The sequence below is a fragment of the Perissodus microlepis genome, chromosome 17, assembly GCF_051167445.1.
Source record: "Perissodus microlepis isolate ML-2025 ecotype Zambia chromosome 17, ASM5116744v1, whole genome shotgun sequence".
NCBI classification, from domain to species: Eukaryota; Metazoa; Chordata; class Actinopteri; order Cichliformes; family Cichlidae; genus Perissodus; species Perissodus microlepis.
Genome location: NC_140477.1, coordinates 3,559,847 through 3,578,916, shown reverse-complemented (window position 1 = coordinate 3,578,916; position 19,070 = coordinate 3,559,847). Strand labels below are relative to the sequence as shown.

At 39.1% G+C, this 19,070-nt stretch overlaps 2 protein-coding genes across 2 annotated transcripts; both read right to left on the bottom strand.

The window, feature by feature from the left end:
* Positions 1-1,740: 1,740 nt before the first annotated feature.
* Positions 1,741-8,412, bottom strand: LOC146369055 (sodium-coupled monocarboxylate transporter 1-like). Its single transcript, XM_084910729.1, has 18 exons — positions 7,871-8,412; positions 7,216-7,335; positions 6,912-6,977; positions 6,772-6,823; positions 6,601-6,668; positions 6,454-6,492; positions 6,162-6,274; positions 4,885-5,025; positions 4,412-4,541; positions 4,239-4,327; positions 3,964-4,073; positions 3,763-3,830; positions 3,550-3,636; positions 2,966-3,177; positions 2,775-2,878; positions 2,602-2,690; positions 2,401-2,442; positions 1,741-2,297 (listed from the first exon to the last, which is right to left on the bottom strand). Exons 1-18 carry the CDS (start codon positions 8,102-8,104, stop codon positions 2,226-2,228), a joined length of 1,836 nt encoding a protein of 611 aa, XP_084766855.1. The 5' UTR covers positions 8,105-8,412; the 3' UTR covers positions 1,741-2,225.
* A 3,518-nt stretch (positions 8,413-11,930) lies between these two features.
* Positions 11,931-18,947, bottom strand: slc5a8 (solute carrier family 5 member 8). The gene is made up of 17 exons (XM_084909232.1): positions 18,682-18,947; positions 18,444-18,563; positions 17,799-17,864; positions 17,647-17,698; positions 17,466-17,533; positions 17,011-17,049; positions 16,614-16,729; positions 16,089-16,229; positions 15,465-15,594; positions 14,143-14,231; positions 13,855-13,964; positions 13,680-13,747; positions 13,460-13,546; positions 12,850-13,064; positions 12,575-12,675; positions 12,394-12,482; positions 11,931-12,313 (listed from the first exon to the last, which is right to left on the bottom strand). Exons 1-17 carry the CDS (start codon positions 18,898-18,900, stop codon positions 12,194-12,196), a joined length of 1,830 nt encoding a protein of 609 aa, XP_084765358.1. The 5' UTR covers positions 18,901-18,947; the 3' UTR covers positions 11,931-12,193.
* Between the last annotated feature and the right edge of the window lie 123 nt (positions 18,948-19,070).

Here is a 19,070-nt window from a genome sequence, read left to right as displayed (position 1 = left end):
AAGACCAGACTAACTATTCTATGGTCCTGCTTGCAAGTACACTGCACTTAATAGATTAGATAAGCAGAAAATTGACTAGCACATTTTTACACTTCCATATGCAAGCCTGGAAATTTCACACATTTTAAGTGATAAAATAGTAGAGTTCCTTGGGATCGAGTTTTGCGCATCGCTGCTGTAAGCTTGTCGTTCTCGCCAGACTGACGGCAGTGTTTCCTCTGCTGATGATCTCTCCAGTTTTAAAGGTCATTAATGTGCCCAGATGTATAGAAATACACAGCTGAACAATGTTAAGTTTAAGCTTAACTTTAGACTGTTTACCATGTGCAATGTATTCTGCTCTGCCACACTGAATATGTATACAACCTGCCTGAGCAATGGTAGACGCTATTGTCCTTTAGCAAATGTTTTCCACTGAATTAGACATCAAGTTCTAATTCAGTTATGGTTACAGTTAATGTATACTTGGGTATTGTAGTCTCCATTGCAAGTATTTTATGTAGCATGTCTGTAAACTGTTACTTGCTGGTCTGAGTTCACTCATAAACTTGCTGTTAGACGATAGCTTGTCTGAAAACAAAGTCAGAAAGCTGTTATGAGTATTGCCACCAAAAATGTTTGCAGGTACAGTAGAACTGAGTGTAGAGTTCCATAATAAGACAAGACAGTGTGCATTATGTTTTTAAATGGAATAATTGTGCATTTTTCCATTTTGTTCATTTATTTTGACTTTAAGTTACTACTGTTGGACCAAAAAGAACAAAAAAAAAAAAAAAAAAAAAGTTAATTGATGGGAGTTCCCCACTCCAGAACAGCTGATCAGCATCTTCATCCTCAAACGGTGTTTGTCTACTAAAGTAAACTTTTATTAGGCCAAGAATGATGTTTAGGCTACTGAAAGAGGAAGTGCAGTAAATGTCATTTGATGTAGAATTCTGGATGAGTGTTTTTAACTCTGTCCCACCCTGCTCAGCCCTCGATCTCTTCATGGGCTAAAGAGAAAATACAGTTAGCTGCTGTTCATTCAACTCTGATTAACTTCACTCTAATTGCATAAATCTGTAGAAGAAAGCTAATACGATTTGCCATGGCAGTGTAAAGAGTTTAAATTTAAATCCAGTAAACTGAGGTATGAACATATCAGTGTTGACCATATTTCTCATAGGATGGGAGGAGAAATGGGTCATCATGTTTGCTCAGAAAAGCGAATTAAACACTATGTGCACCCCAACTATCTGCACAAAGTTTTCCTGTTACTGACCAAGTTGAACTTAAATGTCTGAACTCCAGAAAGGGCTAATCAAAAACAAAACCCTAGATTACCATCTCTGGGTTTAATGCCTACATTCTTGCAATTACTGTTCTTTGCAAATTTCAAGCAGATCAATAGGTCTTAAAATTACAGGAAAACAAGCAGGAATTCAAGAATATTCTTATTCACACTGGAAAGCTGGTCTTCGATCCACCCATTCCTGGGACATTTGAGACTTCCCTGGTTAAGGGACAGTCTCCTCGACATGCCAACAGCTGCAGGGGAGAGAAATCATGTAAATGTATTTGCTTGGGTGGCGGAAAAAAAAAAAAAAAAAAAGTTCTAGGGTTAAGCAGAAGTTTAAACTGCCTTGAATCCATGTGTATGTAAAACGTTAATGCATCATTTTCCCGGTCAGGGAATCATTGGTACTAAACTGCCAATGTGTAGACTACTCAAGAAAGACAGACACCACAGCTGAAGTTTGTTGCAAATCAGTATATATTTGAATTATGCATGTCCAATTTGTTGATTAACATTTAAAATGTGTATACAAGTATATTAAAAGCACCCACACCCCTCCAAAAACAAAAATACAATTAAAAAAAAGATTGTCCCAAGAACTACACCAAGACTACAAGTCACCACAATCACTAAAACAGTTGTCAATTTTTTTTTTTTTTTTTTTATAACTCCTGCAGCTACCTGGATTAGAGCAATGCTTTGTTGCCCATGTTGAAGTTTGTATAGTAAATCTCAGGTAAACTTTGGAAATGACGTGCAGCAAACCATAGAGTCTGCAATCAGATCCATGCATTCATAATCTTGCCAGTGTTCATCTAGCAGGCTTGTTCTCGTAGGGTCAGTAAGCATGAGGCACATTAGAATAAAATGGTGACTGAAGGTTTGCTTAAAAATTACAATGTTACAACATAAAAGCAATCCTTTGAGTATTCTATTCGTTAGACCCCATCTAATCTTCTGCTTCAGCTGCTGCACCTCTTCTCTTAAGCATAGTCATCCTCAAATGGCCTTCATTTGTCTCCTGTAGGGGAGAATCTCATTAGGCCAAGAATAATTTTTGAACTACTGTAACAAGAAGTTTAGTAAATGTCATTTGATGTAGAACTCTGGATTTGTGTTCCTACCTCAGTCCCACCCTGTTTGGCCCCCGTTGGTCTTTTTGTGACCTAAAGGGAAAAAAATGTTAGCAACTGTGAGCTTGCCTGTTAAACCAAAACACCTTTATCACCTGTATGGAGATAAGGAAAACCCCCCCCCCCCAAAAAAAAAAAAAAAAAAAAAAAAAAGCCACACACAAAACACCCGTTTCATGCTACAGCACTTACCTTACATTTGATGAGCTTAAACAGCTGATAGGACAGCATGTCCTCTTTCATCAGCATAAGACTGGGTGCCACTTTCTGTTTCAGTCCACCTGAAGACAAAGGGGCCAAATGCAACAGTGATACAAGGTTCGGTTTCCCCGTCTAATGTTTGTAATCAGTTGTGAGATTTTTACCAGTGTACAGACTGACTATCGCTCCAACAATCACAGTTGTGATGAATCCAATGACAGAGAAGTAGAGGTAAGAAGGAGAGCGCCAGTTACGTGTCAGCAGATGTCTGTGAGAGAAAAATGGCACTTAAGCTTTCACACAATAATGAACTACCAACTTTCTGATCACACGATATATACACCGCCACACTTACGTGGCACCATCTTGCACTTGAGCCATGGTAAATGAATTCATCTGTGTTGGAAGATCAGTGGTCCAGTTGAGACTGCCAGGAATGGTGAAGTTACAACCCTCGGTGCTTAGTGACAGAGGTCGGGTCATCTCAGGGTCAGCGTAAGACAGCATGGATCCGAGGCTTACAAACAGGGAAGCAGCGAACCCAAATGCAAGACCAAACAAACCTCCCTGCAGACAGACCAGTAGCTACACAGTGAAGCTTCCATGTGGTTCACATCAGGGTAGAACTGAATTCAAATATTGTCTTCCTGTGACTTAACGGGACTGTCCATCTCCTGCTTAAGCCTAAATACAGTTTCTTTTGTGGATTTTTGCTGTGAACGTTACTTAATTTCTTCTTTAATTCATGTGTCACTTGTAAATAGAGTGCCCCGTTGTTTAAAAGATACATACACCATGCCCTGAATTTTTAATAAACAAATCACATTGATTTGTTATCTGCAGTTCATGGGGATACCATTTAGCCAATTTGTAATCCAGATTTCTCATGTTAAGGCAATATAATGAAATCAAAGCAAGAGTAAAAAGTCGAAGACGTACCGTGGAGTTGGCAAATGGGCACAGGATACCCAACACAAACAGACCAAACATAGGACTTCCACTGACCCCACCCATGATGGTTCTTGCCTGTGAGAGACATCCGAATTGAAACCTTAAATGCCACACAAACATTAAAGATGTTCCAAGTGTTTGGTAGGCCACATTTAAGATTCATGCATTTTCATGTTGTAACTTGTATCAGATTCTCACTACCTGAGCAAGTAGTCCCATAAGTGATGCCAGGCCAGCCATAGAAACACACAACCCTCCGATACCGCAGCCTGCAACAACATCGTGTAACAACTGACATTTTAATCATGAAGATTTATTAACCAATTCAGCTTAAGCCTCAGTCACATACCAGTGCTCAAAGGACAGAGTTCATCATGTACTGTGAACAAATCAGGTACGTACTCAGTGCTCTGGAGATGTGAAGCAATTGTCTGTCAGTCAGTGTGACATTTGGCTTGATCAGGTCCTCTAGAGTCACTGCAGCCAGTGTGTTGATGATTGATGAGACTGTGCTGAGTTTAATAAAAGTTATTAAAATGTCTGCAATCATTCACGTAACATTTGACAATCATTTAAGTGATGGAAACAGCTAGGAAACAAGATGCATTAAGTACAGGATGAGGCCCAGCTTTTGATGCTGGGAACTGCAAGACTATTAGCAAATAAAAGTATAAAACCTTAAAGTGCCACTGTATACTGCTGCAAGAAAGAGTCCTGGGAGGCCAGGGTAGCTTTTCAGGATATCCATGACCAAATATGGCAGCAGCTAAGAAACAAAGATCAACTTAGTGCTTGTAAAACCACAGGCAGATCCACTAGTACCTTAAGTTATGACACAGAACCTCAATACCTGATCAGAAAAAGAAACTTTTCCAGCAGTCCATGGATCACAGTCCTTATAGAAAGAGTAGAGGCACAATCCTGAAAACACTGCAGATCCCAGGAACAAAGAATAACTTACCACACTGATGAACACAGCTCTGAAAGAGACCAGGTGAAACAGTTGAAAGGATAAATTTCCATTCTTGCCAGGCTGGCATTAAGAAAAGTCTACACTCATTTATGGATGCACTGTATCCGGGTCCCCTTAGTTACAAGACTGAGGGTCCTTAAATCATACCAAGTCTAGACTTTGAGTATTCTAGGGTCCTGCTTGCAAGTACACTGCACTTAATAGATTAGACAAGCAGAAAATTGACTAGCACATTTTTACACTTCCATATGCAAGCCTGGAAATTTTCCACATTTAAGTCTAGAGTCACACATTTTAAGTGATATAGTATTGTTTCAGTTACAAAATCCTCCCATCAAATTATGACTCACATTCTGGCATGAGTGATGCTCTTGCAGGAGTTGTATCTCTGAACCTGAGTCTGGCTAGTTCCACTGGTCATTGTCCAGCCAAGTGTCCCACCGATGGCTATGGTCCAAAAAGTGTGCCGCCTCAGAGGGTTCAAGTCAAAACTGGGAAAACAGTATGAATTATCTAAAGTGAAGTGAAAATTGTGCAACTTTATTCATATTTAAAAAACAAAAAGTAACTACAGCCCCCAATGATTTCACGCAAATGCATCAATATGACCCGTAACTCCTTATATGACTGATGATGGATGACTAAGAGCCTACACAGATATAGCAATGAGGTTTCCAGGAAAAGCTGGCCTGGTGTTTGTCACAAGACAATACTGTAGTGAAAAGGCAGAATAATATTTGCTCAGAAAATAAAGTTAATGTGATTTTTTTAAACCCCAGCACTGTAACATAATATTCAGCATATTTGCAATCTATCCAAATAAGCCCGAGTAAGAGTAGATTAGAGTACGCTAATATGATCAAACATGTCAGAAGTTGCTGCAGGGATGTCAAAGCCTGAACACTGCAGGAGACATGGGCCGAACCAGTCAAACTTCCTTTCTGAACAGTTTAATTATACATTTAAATATAGCTGCAAGTCCATCAATGGACCATCTTAAAATGTAAGAAATGTGTAAAGTTTAATTGTTGGAGGTCTTTACTGTTGACCCACTTTTAAAATAAATAATAATAATAATAATAATAATAATAATAATAATAATAATAATTCTTTCTTATCTACTTTGGTCAGAGTCTCTGGTAGACCAATTATGGCCCCTTGGCCTTACGTTTGATACCCCTGGGCTATTGAGTCGTTTTGACTTATTAATTTAGAGCAGTTTAAAAAAAATATATAAAACAAATAAATGTTTGCCTTTACCTGGACAATCACTCCCTATATTGGGCTTCAGCCAGAGTTCTTTGGCTTATTTTCAGACAATCGTACAGAAGCAATTTGTTTCCAGAAGTTCAGTCTATCAACGTGCCTAGTTCAAGTACTGTGATTTAAATCCAAGTAAAGAAAGCAGTGCTTTTGTTGCACTCAGTTCCAACAGTGGGGCTCAAATACACAAGTACACTTAAGTTAAAATTTGAAATACACTTTAATGTACTGTACATTTCTATCATTTGAATTAAGATGTTGCAGAGTTGTACTCCATTTGCTAAAACAATTCCTCAGTATTGAGATGCAAGGGTTTGAATATGCAGGCTCTTAAAGTTACTTTACTTTCTTCCCTTATACTCACTCCAGAAAGTTCAGTCTTCCTCCTTGTTGTGAATTGGACAGAATAGAGACTCCTCCTTCTAAGAAGAGACACTTGGATATGACACAGAGAAGGCCGGCTAACATTATTCCAACCTAGAAGATAAAATCGGATCATTATATCAAGACATTTACCCCACTGCTACAACTAGAATTCAAGTTTAATTGTGATTTAGAATTAAAGCCAAATGTCCTGGCACTCGAAATGGACTCATTTGATATTCTTCCATGTAGGCTATGTAGCATTAACAGTAATCTTGCGTGTTGAAGCCTACCTGGAAAACATCTGTCCAAACCACTGCCTTCATTCCACCCTGCAATAATGAGCCCATTTAAATCCAGACAGCCAAAGCAAGAAACAGTTCAGTTTAAGGGAAATGTATAGCAGAGAGATGACTTTTGCAGCTTTTGTTGTTCCATACCAATGCGCAGTATGCCGTACAGACCATTCCTGTTACCACGATTACCACCCACAGATTCCAGCCAGTCACTGCAGAGAAGTGGGAACATTTAAGATACTGGTCACTCAAGTACCCGCAAGTTTACTTGTGCAGTAATGTTTCCTGAATCTGTCAGCTTTGGCCTGAACATACCTTGATTTAATGCGAGGGCTGGAGCATAAATCGCAAGTCCAGACAAGAGTAGCTGTGGTAAAAAAGGACAAATAGCCATCTGGTTATAGATATGTGGCCCTAGCCAAACAGTCTTAAAACGTGCTTACTGCCATACTCACTGTTTGAATAATAGCGAGGAATGTTACCAGCAGACGGGTTACTTTGTTATAACGCAGCTCCAGATACTTGGTAGAGAAGACAGTTACTCATACAGCATCCAAACAGACTTTTTAAAAAAAACAAACAAGTAGTGGTGCATTTATTGTACCATAGAGCAGTCTAATTAAAAAACAAACAAACATTTTATTAAACAATAGATCATAACTGGTTTAACCAGAAGCCAAATAAGCTGATATCTTCCCTTTAAATTACAGACGCGCTTCTGGTTATTGTACACAATCTGCAAAAAGCTACTACACTTACCTGAAAAGTGCTGGTAATGGGCAGCCTGTAGAAGACTGGGAGAAAGATCTCACATGTGAACACCTGGGCCAGAAAATGCCCGAAGCAAGCATACCCTATGATGGCTCCATAGCGGTACACCTACAGACAAGTAGCGTTTCCAATTTAACAAACAGGAAAATGAGCAAGACCATGACACACATGCAGGTTTATAAAGTTTTAACAATTCACACAGTCGGGCTATTGGAGTTGGTGCAGTAGACTTGAAATACTAACAGGAGTCCAACCCTGAATAAATGTTTTTACTACTGCGTGGATGTCAAACTCATTTTTCATCGTGGGCCAAATGGACTGGACCAGTAAAACTACTGTCAGTGTAAAGACATTTAATGCACATTTCATCTGAGATATTTTAAATATAAAAATCATACTTCCAATAATACAGCTTGGAATATTTTATTAGCTAACAGAATGTTTTTACTGTAAACTCAAAGTCAAATTTCTATGCAATTAGTTTTTCTGTTACTTAAATGTTGTATTAATTGCCACGAGGAAGGTCCTTATACTTATGAAAGTACAGTTTAAAGTCATAAATATTCGCAGGGAAAGTTAATCACAGGAAAAAATGAAAGTGCAATGAGAGAATTTGAATCTGAGGCCAACCCCGCCACATTACCTCCACCGGAAAGGATATCAGTATGATGGACGACAGGACGCTGGCGGTCAGTGACAGGGAGACGGGCAGAGCGGTGAGTTTTCGATCTCCGGTTAAGAATTCCTGGGTATTTTGCTGCCTTCTTCCGATCCAAGCGTAGTATAAGCCGATGGTTGCGGACACCAGCAGCATCAACACAAAAACTGCATAGTCTGCTATGTGCAACGAGTCAGCTCCAGCCAAGTCCTCACACATTTTGTTACAAGTCAGAGCAAAACTAACAATAACGCCAATTTACTAAAACTATAACGCCAGATAGGCCTTTACAAATCACTGCGAACCCTGCTCTCCATGACGCACAAACTCGCTATGTGTCCAAATTCTTCAGCTTATATATTCCTAAACACCTATAGTTATGTTCGTTGTTAGCCACAACCTCCACAGGTGACGCTGATTAAGACTCCTGATTAAGGCCGTGCACTGATTGGAAACAGGCGGGTGCCCGCTACATTTCAGGGTACATGGGCTGTATCCCAATTTAGAGTCTGCAGCCTTAAAGTACGCAGCCTCAACGGTCCTCAAGGGCCGCGTACTTAAAGACCGCTAAGGCCGGAAGTGCGAGGTTTGTGAAATGGGACGGTTTAGCCTCCGTCGCGCCGCCCAAGTTGCCTAGCAACCATGATAGCTGGAAACGTGTGGTTGACAGAAATGAAGGAGAACATGTTTTGTTCGTTTCTACATGAGCTTTGTGTGATTTGATAAGTATCTGAGGCTGAGACCATAGGACTGTAAAACATGATTGTTGGGCTTCATATCTGTACTGAACAGTCATATAAGATTAGCTAGTAAATAACAATTAGTTAATGTTGTTCATGAGACTAAAGTCAGTGTAAATATGAGATGACCAATACTATAGTTATTATATTAATCATTATAAGTTATTACAGCAGTGAGTTTGAACTCTCAAATCAAATCACTTCTATTGTGACATCACGTGTGCAGGTACACTGGTACAGCACATGTGAGTGAAATTCATGTGAGTGAACTCTGTGTCAAATACTGAGCTTCAGTAAAGATTCAAGTTGCAGTTATTTATGTCCTATCACCTTAAATCTTCACTCAAAGACAAGTATCTTTGACAGTGTATATGTATATGTATTATATTTAACCTCCTAAGACCCGAACTCTTCCATGACATGCATTTTTAATTTCTCTTTGATATCTGGGCATATTGGGGCCTGATGAATGTAAAAACAGAGAATTATCAGATTTTTTTTTTTTACCTTATTTTTGTTTTTAAGAACAATAAGAGCCACATATGAGGATATTCGTTTAAAATATTTGATCGAACAGTGGCAGTATAATGTCCTCGTACGTGGATATCAGGCCCATGTAGAGCAAAATTGAGTATTTTGGTCTAAATAACCCAAAATGTGGACGCCAGGAGGTTAAGAGACAAATGTTCCTTCAGTATGTTGACATTACTAAATTTGGCTCAATGCTTACATATATGTTTAAAAATAAAATGTATGAGCTGTGATAACTGTGTCTGATAGAATGAAGAGTAGACTGATATATTAAATATTCCTTTATTGGGTAAGAAAATCAGACCATGTCATAACTGCTTTAAGTCACACAGAATAGATATCAGAGCCATAAACAGGCTGACTTCTGCTAAATGGGTCAAACTGGGCAGAAAGTATCCAAACACATAACATCCTTATAGAATATGATGTAACACTATAGATCAACTTACCTCAGAATATATAAAGCAAATAAACAATTTCAGCAATATGATGCAACAAACACAGCAGTACTACTGATCCAAAATACTCAAAGCTTCATAGAACTGAAACAAACATTTATTTTTAGCTCCATTCTGCTGCTGATACATACTTTAGGTTTCTGAACATTAAACTTGTTGCTGCCTTTCATAGTGTGTAACTTGAAGGCCCTGAGTACTTTCTCCCACACTGAAAACACTGGGATGATAAAATTATTTGAACATTACCTCATAAGACTGATTCAGGACAGACAATTAGTTATGTTAAACTTTCCTAGCAGTCCTTCACAAACAGGGAACAGTCTGTCTATTCTCTCCATCTGTCAGCTGCTGCTGGCTCTTCCTCCTCCTCTTCCTCACACACTGCTGAGTTTGTCCTGGTGGATCATCAGGGGTGCAAAGCCTCACAGATGATGTGCAGCAGTGGGTCCCTCAGTCTGTCCTCACTCTGGACACTTGCAGTTGTCACACATGGAAATCAAATGTGTGATAAGCTGCAGGATTCAAACACAAGTGTAACTTATAAATACATGTTCATACTTTTATTCCACAACCAGAAAGAAAGAAACAGAGAGAGAGTGCAGGACAGACAGGTGACAGTCTCAGGTATATACACTGCTACAAAACAGCACAAGAGAAGGAGGATTTAGTGTTTGTGTTATTACGAGTGCTAAACAAGAAGAGTTCCCAGATGGTCCAGTGGACACATGTGTGATTCCTGTGATTAAAGCATCTTTCTTTCAGCTTAACGAGTGAACCGTCAGCTCGTTTAAAGATGTGTAAGATGTGAGCCTCATCTTGGTGACTCCCATTTAGACCAAAATTATATAGCCAATTGCATTTTTCATATAACCTCTGGGATCTCCTGGTCTAACAACACTTTCAGTCAAAGACTCTTGGGACACTTTTTCAATCCTTTGCGGCATCAGGTCTAGACGTGGCTCCTTAAAGAGCCAAGTTTCCAGCTATAAGGTTGCCCAAGTCTGTGATTAGTACCCTGTACAGGACATCAACTCTTACTCTCAGTGTTACCATATTTATATATATATATATTAAGCTGAACTTAATCTAGCAACTGAGGCTACAACCACTTTAAAACATATTTTTAATAAGATTACAATAGAAGTGAGAATTTAATATTTTTTTATGAGCAGTCACACTAATGGCCACCACAAAAAAAATGCAGGTTTAATGCACTTACACACATTTAATTCACTTTTAAGACCTAAATGCCACGTTCATTCAGAAGAAGGGAAGAAGTAAGCAGGGTAGCCTCTGCAGAACTGCATGCACATTGGACATGGGGCTCTGCCTTATGGGCCACGTGGCACAGTGCATGTTCTGTCCTCACTAAGTGTTGTCCTGTGAACATAGACTCAGCTATACAGACAGCTAAACATTCTCCTAATCAAAATCCAAGGAACAGGCCAATGTGTTGAGTTGGACGATTTAATGAGGAAAAAGTGTGAAACTGTTGACAAAACCAGAAATAAACCAATAAAAATGTTGCATCAATATAAAATATAACAAACACATATTCAAAGATATAAGAACACTATATTTATCTGCTTAGTGAGTGGCAAATAAAACATCAAATGAAATCAGGCTCATGATCAAAATGTTAAAGAAATCACATGGCATAGGAGCTAGCTTAACCTTAATAGCTTAGGTTATACATGCATTCAAATTAAATTCAAACTACAAACTATATCACACCTTCACAACAAATAATAATGCACACAAGTCGTCTCAGTGATAACAAACAATATTACTTACAGATGATGCCGTTTATCAACTTGTGAAGGCATGGATGGCAACAGATTAACAGAAGTGAAACTGCCTGTGGCTAGATCTTGCAGAGTAAAAAATACACAAAAACAACCACTAGAGGGCAAACTGCTGCAGAACAGAAAATACCTAATGCCAGCATAGTGCATCTTTAGAAAAGATTTGCAGGGTCTTTGTCAAACCCATCAGCTTTCATCAGGTTGGGATATGGCATTTTGCAGTTAATTTGATGAATTTTCACTGGGCTCTGCTGTAGCCCAGGAAGACAGAGCTTGAAACATATCAGCATCAGCATGGCATATTGGCACAATAGTAACATTTTCCACCAAGACTATGAAGATAGTTATTTTGCTCCCATGGCGCACAAGGGATCACACTGGAGAGAACCAGGCTGAGAACCTAGCTGTCTTTTCACGCCTCAGGAGCAATTCAAAAATACAGACTCTAACCAATTTAATTACATGTAATTTTATTACATAACAATATGTTAACTTTAATGGAATCTGATTACATGAAAAAATGATTTAAAAACTTAATTACTTAAATAAATAAACCTTTGATTTTTCTATATTTCTGTGGCATCATTTAAAATTATTGCTTCATATTTATTGCTGATTGATCAGTACATAATAACTATTGCACAATTTAAATTCAAACAAGTGCTAGTCTGCATTTGCAAAAAGTCCCACCACAATTCCTCTTCTACATTGCATTTCCTGTATAAGATCATAGAGAAACAAAGAAGCTTATACTTTAAAAAAGCAGCTACATTCTTAGGTGGAAATGCTGCTTTGTGGCAAATCCAGCTCAACATCACAGAAAGCAGGATTAGGATTGCCAAATGTCTTCTTCCTGTCCTTTTTCAGATCAAGCTTTCTTTTTCGTCTCATGGCCTAAAAAATGGGAAAACAGGGCAGAAACTCAGTAAGTTAACCTGTCATATATGACATTCACTTACTGAAGCAGTACTTACTCTGTCTTTGATCAATTTAAACAAGTAGTAAAGACTTGTGTCTTCTTTTGTCACCCTGAGCCTGGATTCTACATTCAGCTTCCGACCTCCTGAAATGTTCAATAACAACACACAAAAAGCATCAATAACCTCCTAAGAGGACAGCGTTAACCATAGTGAGCTGAATAAAGATGTTATTTACCTGTCAACATGCTGACTATCAGACCCACACTTATAGTTATTATAGTTCCAATTGGACTGAAGTAAAGGTAGGAGACTGAGTACCAGTCTGCCAGCGCAGGCCTGCTGATGGGAGTCGTGAAACCAGAAGTGAAATCTTGCTCATACCATCAAAAGAACAATTGTCATCAAGATTTCTAATGTCTACTCATCAATGTGCTAAAAAAAATCATAAATGTTCATCCAGGGCATTAAAAAAAAGTTACTTTATGGATCTTTTCTATTAGCTACACTTACTTGCTATTGATAAGTACTGGGGCTGTTGTTGTGGAGCTCTGCAATGTTGGGACATGAGTGGAGGTCCAGCTGAAGCTGTCTGTCATTGTAAAGTTACAGCCTTCAGTGGTCAGTGACAGAGGCCGACTCATTTCAGGGGGAGGAGGGTATATCTGCGCTCCGATGGCCACCCAGAGAGACACAGCCAGCCCCAACACAACACCCGACAAAGCTCCCTGAAAAACATTTTAATGAGTGCAACATGAAAAAGTGTACAGTTCCATAGAAAAAGATACAAAGGATATGCAAAGGTTTTAAAGGGACGATTAAAGATGAAGCCTTATTAAATAACAGGGATATACGTAGTATGAAGGTAGATAAAGTACTGTGGGGGGTTTTTAGCCTCTGTTGCTCTCAATTCAACTTTTTTGAGACGTGTTGCTGCTGTCAAGTTCAAAATGAGCTGTTATTTTTTAAGAAATGGCACATTTTCTGGGTCTCTATGGTCTAATGTGACTAAAATATTGACTAAGGAGCTTTGCAAATCATTTTTTCCTGAATCATTTTTTTTTTTATCTGAATGTTTATTGACAGCCTTCTTTGGAATTAGGTGTAACAGGGATATACTTACTTTTGACGTGGCAAATGGACAGAGAATCCCCAAAGTGAACAGTCCAAGTAAAGGACCTCCAATGACCCCGAATATACTGATGACTGCCTGTTTAGAGTAAAGCACATACCAGCTAAGCTGCAGACGGCATATTCTATCATTAACAAATGCATAGATCCTGTAATAGTTTTCCTTTCTTGATTAGATAAACCGTGGAGTTTACACACTGACAGATTTGTACCTGGAAGATCGGTCCTAGAAGTGAGGCCAACCCAGCCATCCCAATGCATAAAACTCCATACAGGAGGCCTGCAAACAATAATGGTAAAATATTGGGCGTTCATTTGTTAATAATTTTTCATAATTGCTTTTTAGCAATGCCAGTCTTAAACTGAACACAATGATTATCTACTTACTCGTTCCTTTTGAGATCCAGGCCAGTTGTCTCTCTGACATGCTGGCATATGGTTTGATTAGGTCTTCCACTGTCACTGCAGCCAGTGCATTGATGCTAGAAGAGACTGTGCTATGGGTTGAAATAGTAGGAAACCCAAGAACAGTCGAGTCAAAAACAAGGCATGATACAACTAACCTGCCTTTTAGATAGCAATCACAGCATTATACTGCAAGCTGCTACAGTAAACACACTAAATTCTCATTGTGTACTTAATCTATTGAAAGTATTATCTTAAATATTCAATAACCTTAAAGAACCACTAAATGCTGCTGCCACAAACAGACCAGGAAGGCCAGGATAGTCTCCCAAGACGTCCATCACCAAATAAGGCATCAACTACAGAGGAACAGTGAGACTGGGTTAATGGATCAAGAGGGCCAGAGAGCCATACTTTATACAAACTACTGATAATAATGATATTAAACTGTCAGTTCAATAGTATTCACACAGTTAAGTAATTAAGTAGCTACTATTTACTATTGATTAGTAATATTCAAATTTTTGTTACTTTGTAACTTTTGTTACTTTTGTAAGGTTTTATCACTGATAAGAGACACACCCATGATTTCAAGTACTGTTTATTCAAAGATGATAGTGTCTCAAAGATTGACATAGGGTGTACTTTGGCACTGGTGCCATTACACATTTTTCATAACAATAGTGAGTCTAACTATCAAATGTTGATATAAGGGCCTTGGTTAGGACATTTTCATATTACAGTTTAATGAAGTGAATTCTCAGTCTTGAGACACTCCTCGTTTCTTTAAATGCTGCTGGGAAAAAATGGGAAATGGGTGCAAATTCTAATGAATAAAAGTCAATATTTAATATGACCAAATTTATTCTTCAACTGCCTGAACTCTCCCATACAGCTTTCTTGCTTGGTTTTTTTTTAAGTAGTCTTCAGGAGTACTTCTCCTGGCTTCTTGAGAAACATTCAAAGCACTTCTGTGGATCCGTGCTCCCCTTTGCTGATCCCACACTGCTTCAATAATGCTGAGGTCAATCCATGATATCGATGACTAACAGTGTTCCATTGTGGCTTTTCTATGCAGGTATGCTTTTATTAAATTGTCATTCTGAAAAATGAAGCTATTTCTAATCCATTCTAAATTTTGCACTACTGGCTAAACCGCAGCCATAAACCACGACTGTAGTTTTCTGAAGTTTCTTGGGCCTACCACTTTTTTTATCATCTATTTGTCCAGTTTCCCAGTTTCCACCCAAAATAGCACTCTGCACACCATGCTGAGATGAAGTTTCTGACTAGTAGCTCTTTGGAAATCACCTTGTTGGTTGAAAAATACAATTTTTTTGCCTGACAAACTGTGTTAGTTTTGGGTTTAAGCTAAAGAAACTAGGAAAATTATGTGTTTTTGGCACAAATTTCTGGTAATAGAGTGCCTAAAGATATCGTTTAAAATGGGTTCTTACTGGTTTATTTCTCAAATTTGGTGCCTTGATGCTTGTTGGGGCAGTTATATAAGAACTATAAGAAGTAATATGAGGTAAACTTTCTATCATGCATGAGTGTAATTTGTTACAGTGTAACTCTCAGCTATGTCATACCTGATCAAGTGCAGAAAGCAGTCCAGATGTCCAGGGGTCGCAGCTTTTATAGATTGAGTAAAGACACATTCCCGCAAACACTGCACACAACAGTATCAACCACAGACCTAACAGGTTGATGAACAAAGAACTAAAGAAGAAAACAGAAAATAAATGTACTTGCATCCATTTATTTATATATATAATATATATGTCTATATATATATCTATATAGATATATAGATATATATAGATATATATAGCACCAAATTACAACAACAGGTGCCTCAAAACACTTTATACTGTAAATACAATATACAATAATACATACAGAGAAAAACCCAACAATCATATGACCCCCTATGAGCAAGCGCTTTGGCAACAGTGGGAAGGAAAAACTCCCTTTTAACAGGAAGAAACAGTTGCCTGTCTCCTGAATCCACACTGGAAGCTGGTTGCACAGAAGAGGAGCCTGAAAGCTGAAAGCTCTGCCTCCCCGTCTTTTAAATATGGATGAATTTCTATATTAGTCTCTGCAGTGTAACATATGACCACTAACTGGCATTTTTAAAGGCAAGCTTTTTGTTGAGAAGCCCCCACCACCACCACCACCATACATACATCGTACAATAAAACAAGACTCACAGTCTAGCATGAGCAATGCTCTTGCAGGAGATGTATCTCTGAACCTGCGACTGGTTGGTCCCATATATACTGGTCCAAAGAAATGTCCCTCCAATGGCAACAGTCCAAAAAGTGTGTCTTCTCAGAGGGTTTGTATCAAAGCTGATGAGACATAAAAAGGGAGAAATTTGAGTTTATTGATTGCTTCTGAATTCAAGAGGCTGGTTAGCTAATCTCCAATGTGCACCATTCACAAAAATGTGCTTTACAACAAGTGAAATCACTAGCAGTACACTAGGAATGCTCCACAGTATGAGACATTAAATTTCCACAGAACTGCTATGGTGCTTAGCTGCATTTGTGGAAAGAATTGTTCTTATTGCTGTGTATGTATATTGTTGTTGATTTAGTGATAATATACTGAGTCAACCCATAGCATGAAAACTGTCACTGTAAATTAGTGTTACTGTTCCTCTTCTGCCGACAGTTGACTCTTTTCCTGCTGCTAAATTGAACGTTCATTTTAATGTTTTGGTGAATACTCACTCCCAGAAGTTGATTCTCCCTCCGTGTTGTGAATCTGAAAAGATGTTGATGACTCCACCTTGTAGGATCACAGATGCGATGATGACAGACAGGAAACCTGCGATCATTACACCGAGCTGGAGGGAAAAAAGTACCACTTTTAGTTTGCTTATTGAATGTTGATGGAAATGGTGATAAAAACTAGTGTTTGACTTGTAAACAAGAGCAGAAAATGCTGGTGTTTTGAATGAAGCAAAACACCAGCATGCTGATGTGGTGTGCAGTTACTATTTATGAAACACCAGTGTACATTGTTGTCTCTCCAACCACAAGCAGCATGAGGCATAACGGGTGAGCTCTGATTTAGTCAGTACCACACCAACCACCTGGTGTGTTATTATTTCCCCGAGGAGCCTACCTGAAACACGTCTGTCCACACCACTGCCTTTAGACCACCCTGTAACAATGCAGACCAAAGTCAGATTTCACAAAGGGCTGCTGTATATTTCCATTTGGTGGTATGACTCTTTTCTTAGACCTCCAAGAACCAAATAGGCACCAATAACTGCAGATATAATACTGATTACAATTATTGAGTCAGACATTGCATTAAAAGGTAGAAGGTTGAAAAACTTCCACATGTGCATGAGTCTAGGGAAGCTTAAGTAGTGCACACTTTCTGAGGTTTCCTAGGTGTGTAGAAGTGTATCATCATGATGACGTTGAGATCCTCTGATCGATGGTGATCGGGGCTGAGCTTGACTTTGTGGCCTGCCTGAATGAACCCATTTTCTCATTATTTAATTATTCTTGTCAAAATGCATTAAAAAATTGGGGACCGCAGAATTCATTCAAGCAAATTTTGTTACATACCAGTGTGCAGTAAAATGTACAGACCACTCCCATGGAAATGACCGCACCCCACAGATTCATCCCGGTCACTGAGGAATGAACCACTGGTCAGTCAACTGGATAAAACCGAGTACCCGTAAGTGCCCTCGTGCAGGAATGTTTTATGAATGTGACCACTGTGTTGGACCGCAAGCAAACATACCTTGGTTTAAAGCAAGAGCTGGAACATAAATGACAATTCCACTGTAGAGGATCTGTCACAGAAAAAAAAAAAGTTCCCCGAGTGACTGATATGTGGTTTTACCTACACAGGTCAAAACCCTGTAATTATGTGTAAACAGGCCTCTTACTCACTGTTTGGACAATGAACAGCAGTGTGCCCAGCAGACGGGTTGCTCTGTTAAAACGCAGCTCCAGATACTTCATAGTGACAGAAGTAGAGAGACAAGATAAAAGTATGAGTAAGGTGATGCATTTCTATCAAGTCATAAAAGGTTTTCAGCGCCTTAAAGTCAAACCCAATCACTCCCTTTACTCCTCTTTGGTTTGAATCTATCGATAATCTGTTTTTCATCTCCATGCACCATAGTTCATGACATAAAGTGAGACAAAAGCAACATCTGAAACTTGAAAACCACACACCATAATGTTTAGTAGCCGGGGCTCTCGTTACAAACCACTTTAGACTTTCTTTGACTTTTACCAAGTTACTTGGCCATATTGTATTTTATCTATCTCAGTCCACAAAAACGACGTGCTCTTTATTATTTCAGTGTCATTCTTGTTTTGCTTTTTACCAAGCCTAACACAGGCCTTTTATTTGCACAGTAGTGCAACGGTGATCAAATGTCTCTGTCCCTTTCTCTAACAGTTCAAAATTATCTTTCACATGTAGACATTTCATTCCTGTGTAAACAGAGTCTGGTGGAATTGCAAAACAGAAATCAGACGATCCACACAGCACAGCGCTGAAAAAAGGGGAAGAAAAAGTACTCTTACCTCAAAAGTGCTGGTGATTTCCAGCTTGTAGAAGATGGGGAGGAAGACCTCAGATGTGATCAGCATCGCCATTAAATAGGAGAGACCGTAAAATCCGATATTGGCTCCGTATTGGTAAACCTACAGAGGGATTGTATGAATTATTGTAGCTATTAAAAAAAAGAAAGTTCAGCCTTGCTTCCATTCAATAACCGTCACATTTTGGATTTGTCCCTTGTGAATCTGCGTTTTACCTTACCTCAGCTGGAAAGGACAGTACTGTGATGGCTGACATGAAGCTGGCGGTCAGGGACAGGGAGACGGGCAGAGCTGTCAGCTTGCGGCCTCCAGTTAAAAAGTTCCCGGGGTTTCTCCGGCTCCTGTCCACCCAGGCGTAGTAGATCCCCACAGCAGCGGACACCACCAGCATGAGGGCGAACACCACATAGTCCGCCAATGCGAAGGAGGTAACTGCCATTTTAGTCAAAGTTGGAAACAAAGCTTTGAGATTTATTCAGAAAGTTATTCAAACCTCGCCCATGTGTAGAAGTCCTGGCACATCACCTTCTCACTGAACACTGAGCTGAGAGCAAAATCACACCGCTGTGGGTGTGTGTGAGGGAGGCAGGGAGGGAGAGAGACAGGTGG

Excerpts from the sequence above, each read along its gene's own strand:
- slc5a8 (XM_084909232.1), bottom strand. The coding sequence starts at position 18,900 with ATGGCAGTTACCTCCTTCGCATTGGCGGACTATGTGGTGTTCGCCCTC. Across the intron at positions 18,564-18,681 it reads TACTGTCCTTTCCAGCTGAG|GTTTACCAATACGGAGCCAA; the intron begins GTAAGGTAAAAC and ends ATCCCTCTGTAG. Across the intron at positions 14,232-15,464 it reads TGCTTTCTGCACTTGATCAG|TTGATGCCTTATTTGGTGAT; the intron begins GTATGACATAGC and ends GTTCCTCTGTAG.
- LOC146369055 (XM_084910729.1), bottom strand. The coding sequence starts at position 8,104 with ATGTGTGAGGACTTGGCTGGAGCTGACTCGTTGCACATAGCAGACTAT. Across the intron at positions 6,493-6,600 it reads GTACGGCATACTGCGCATTG|GGTGGAATGAAGGCAGTGGT; the intron begins GTATGGAACAAC and ends TCATTATTGCAG. Across the intron at positions 2,443-2,601 it reads TTAAGCTCATCAAATGTAAG|GTCACAAAAAGACCAACGGG; the intron begins GTAAGTGCTGTA and ends TTTTCCCTTTAG.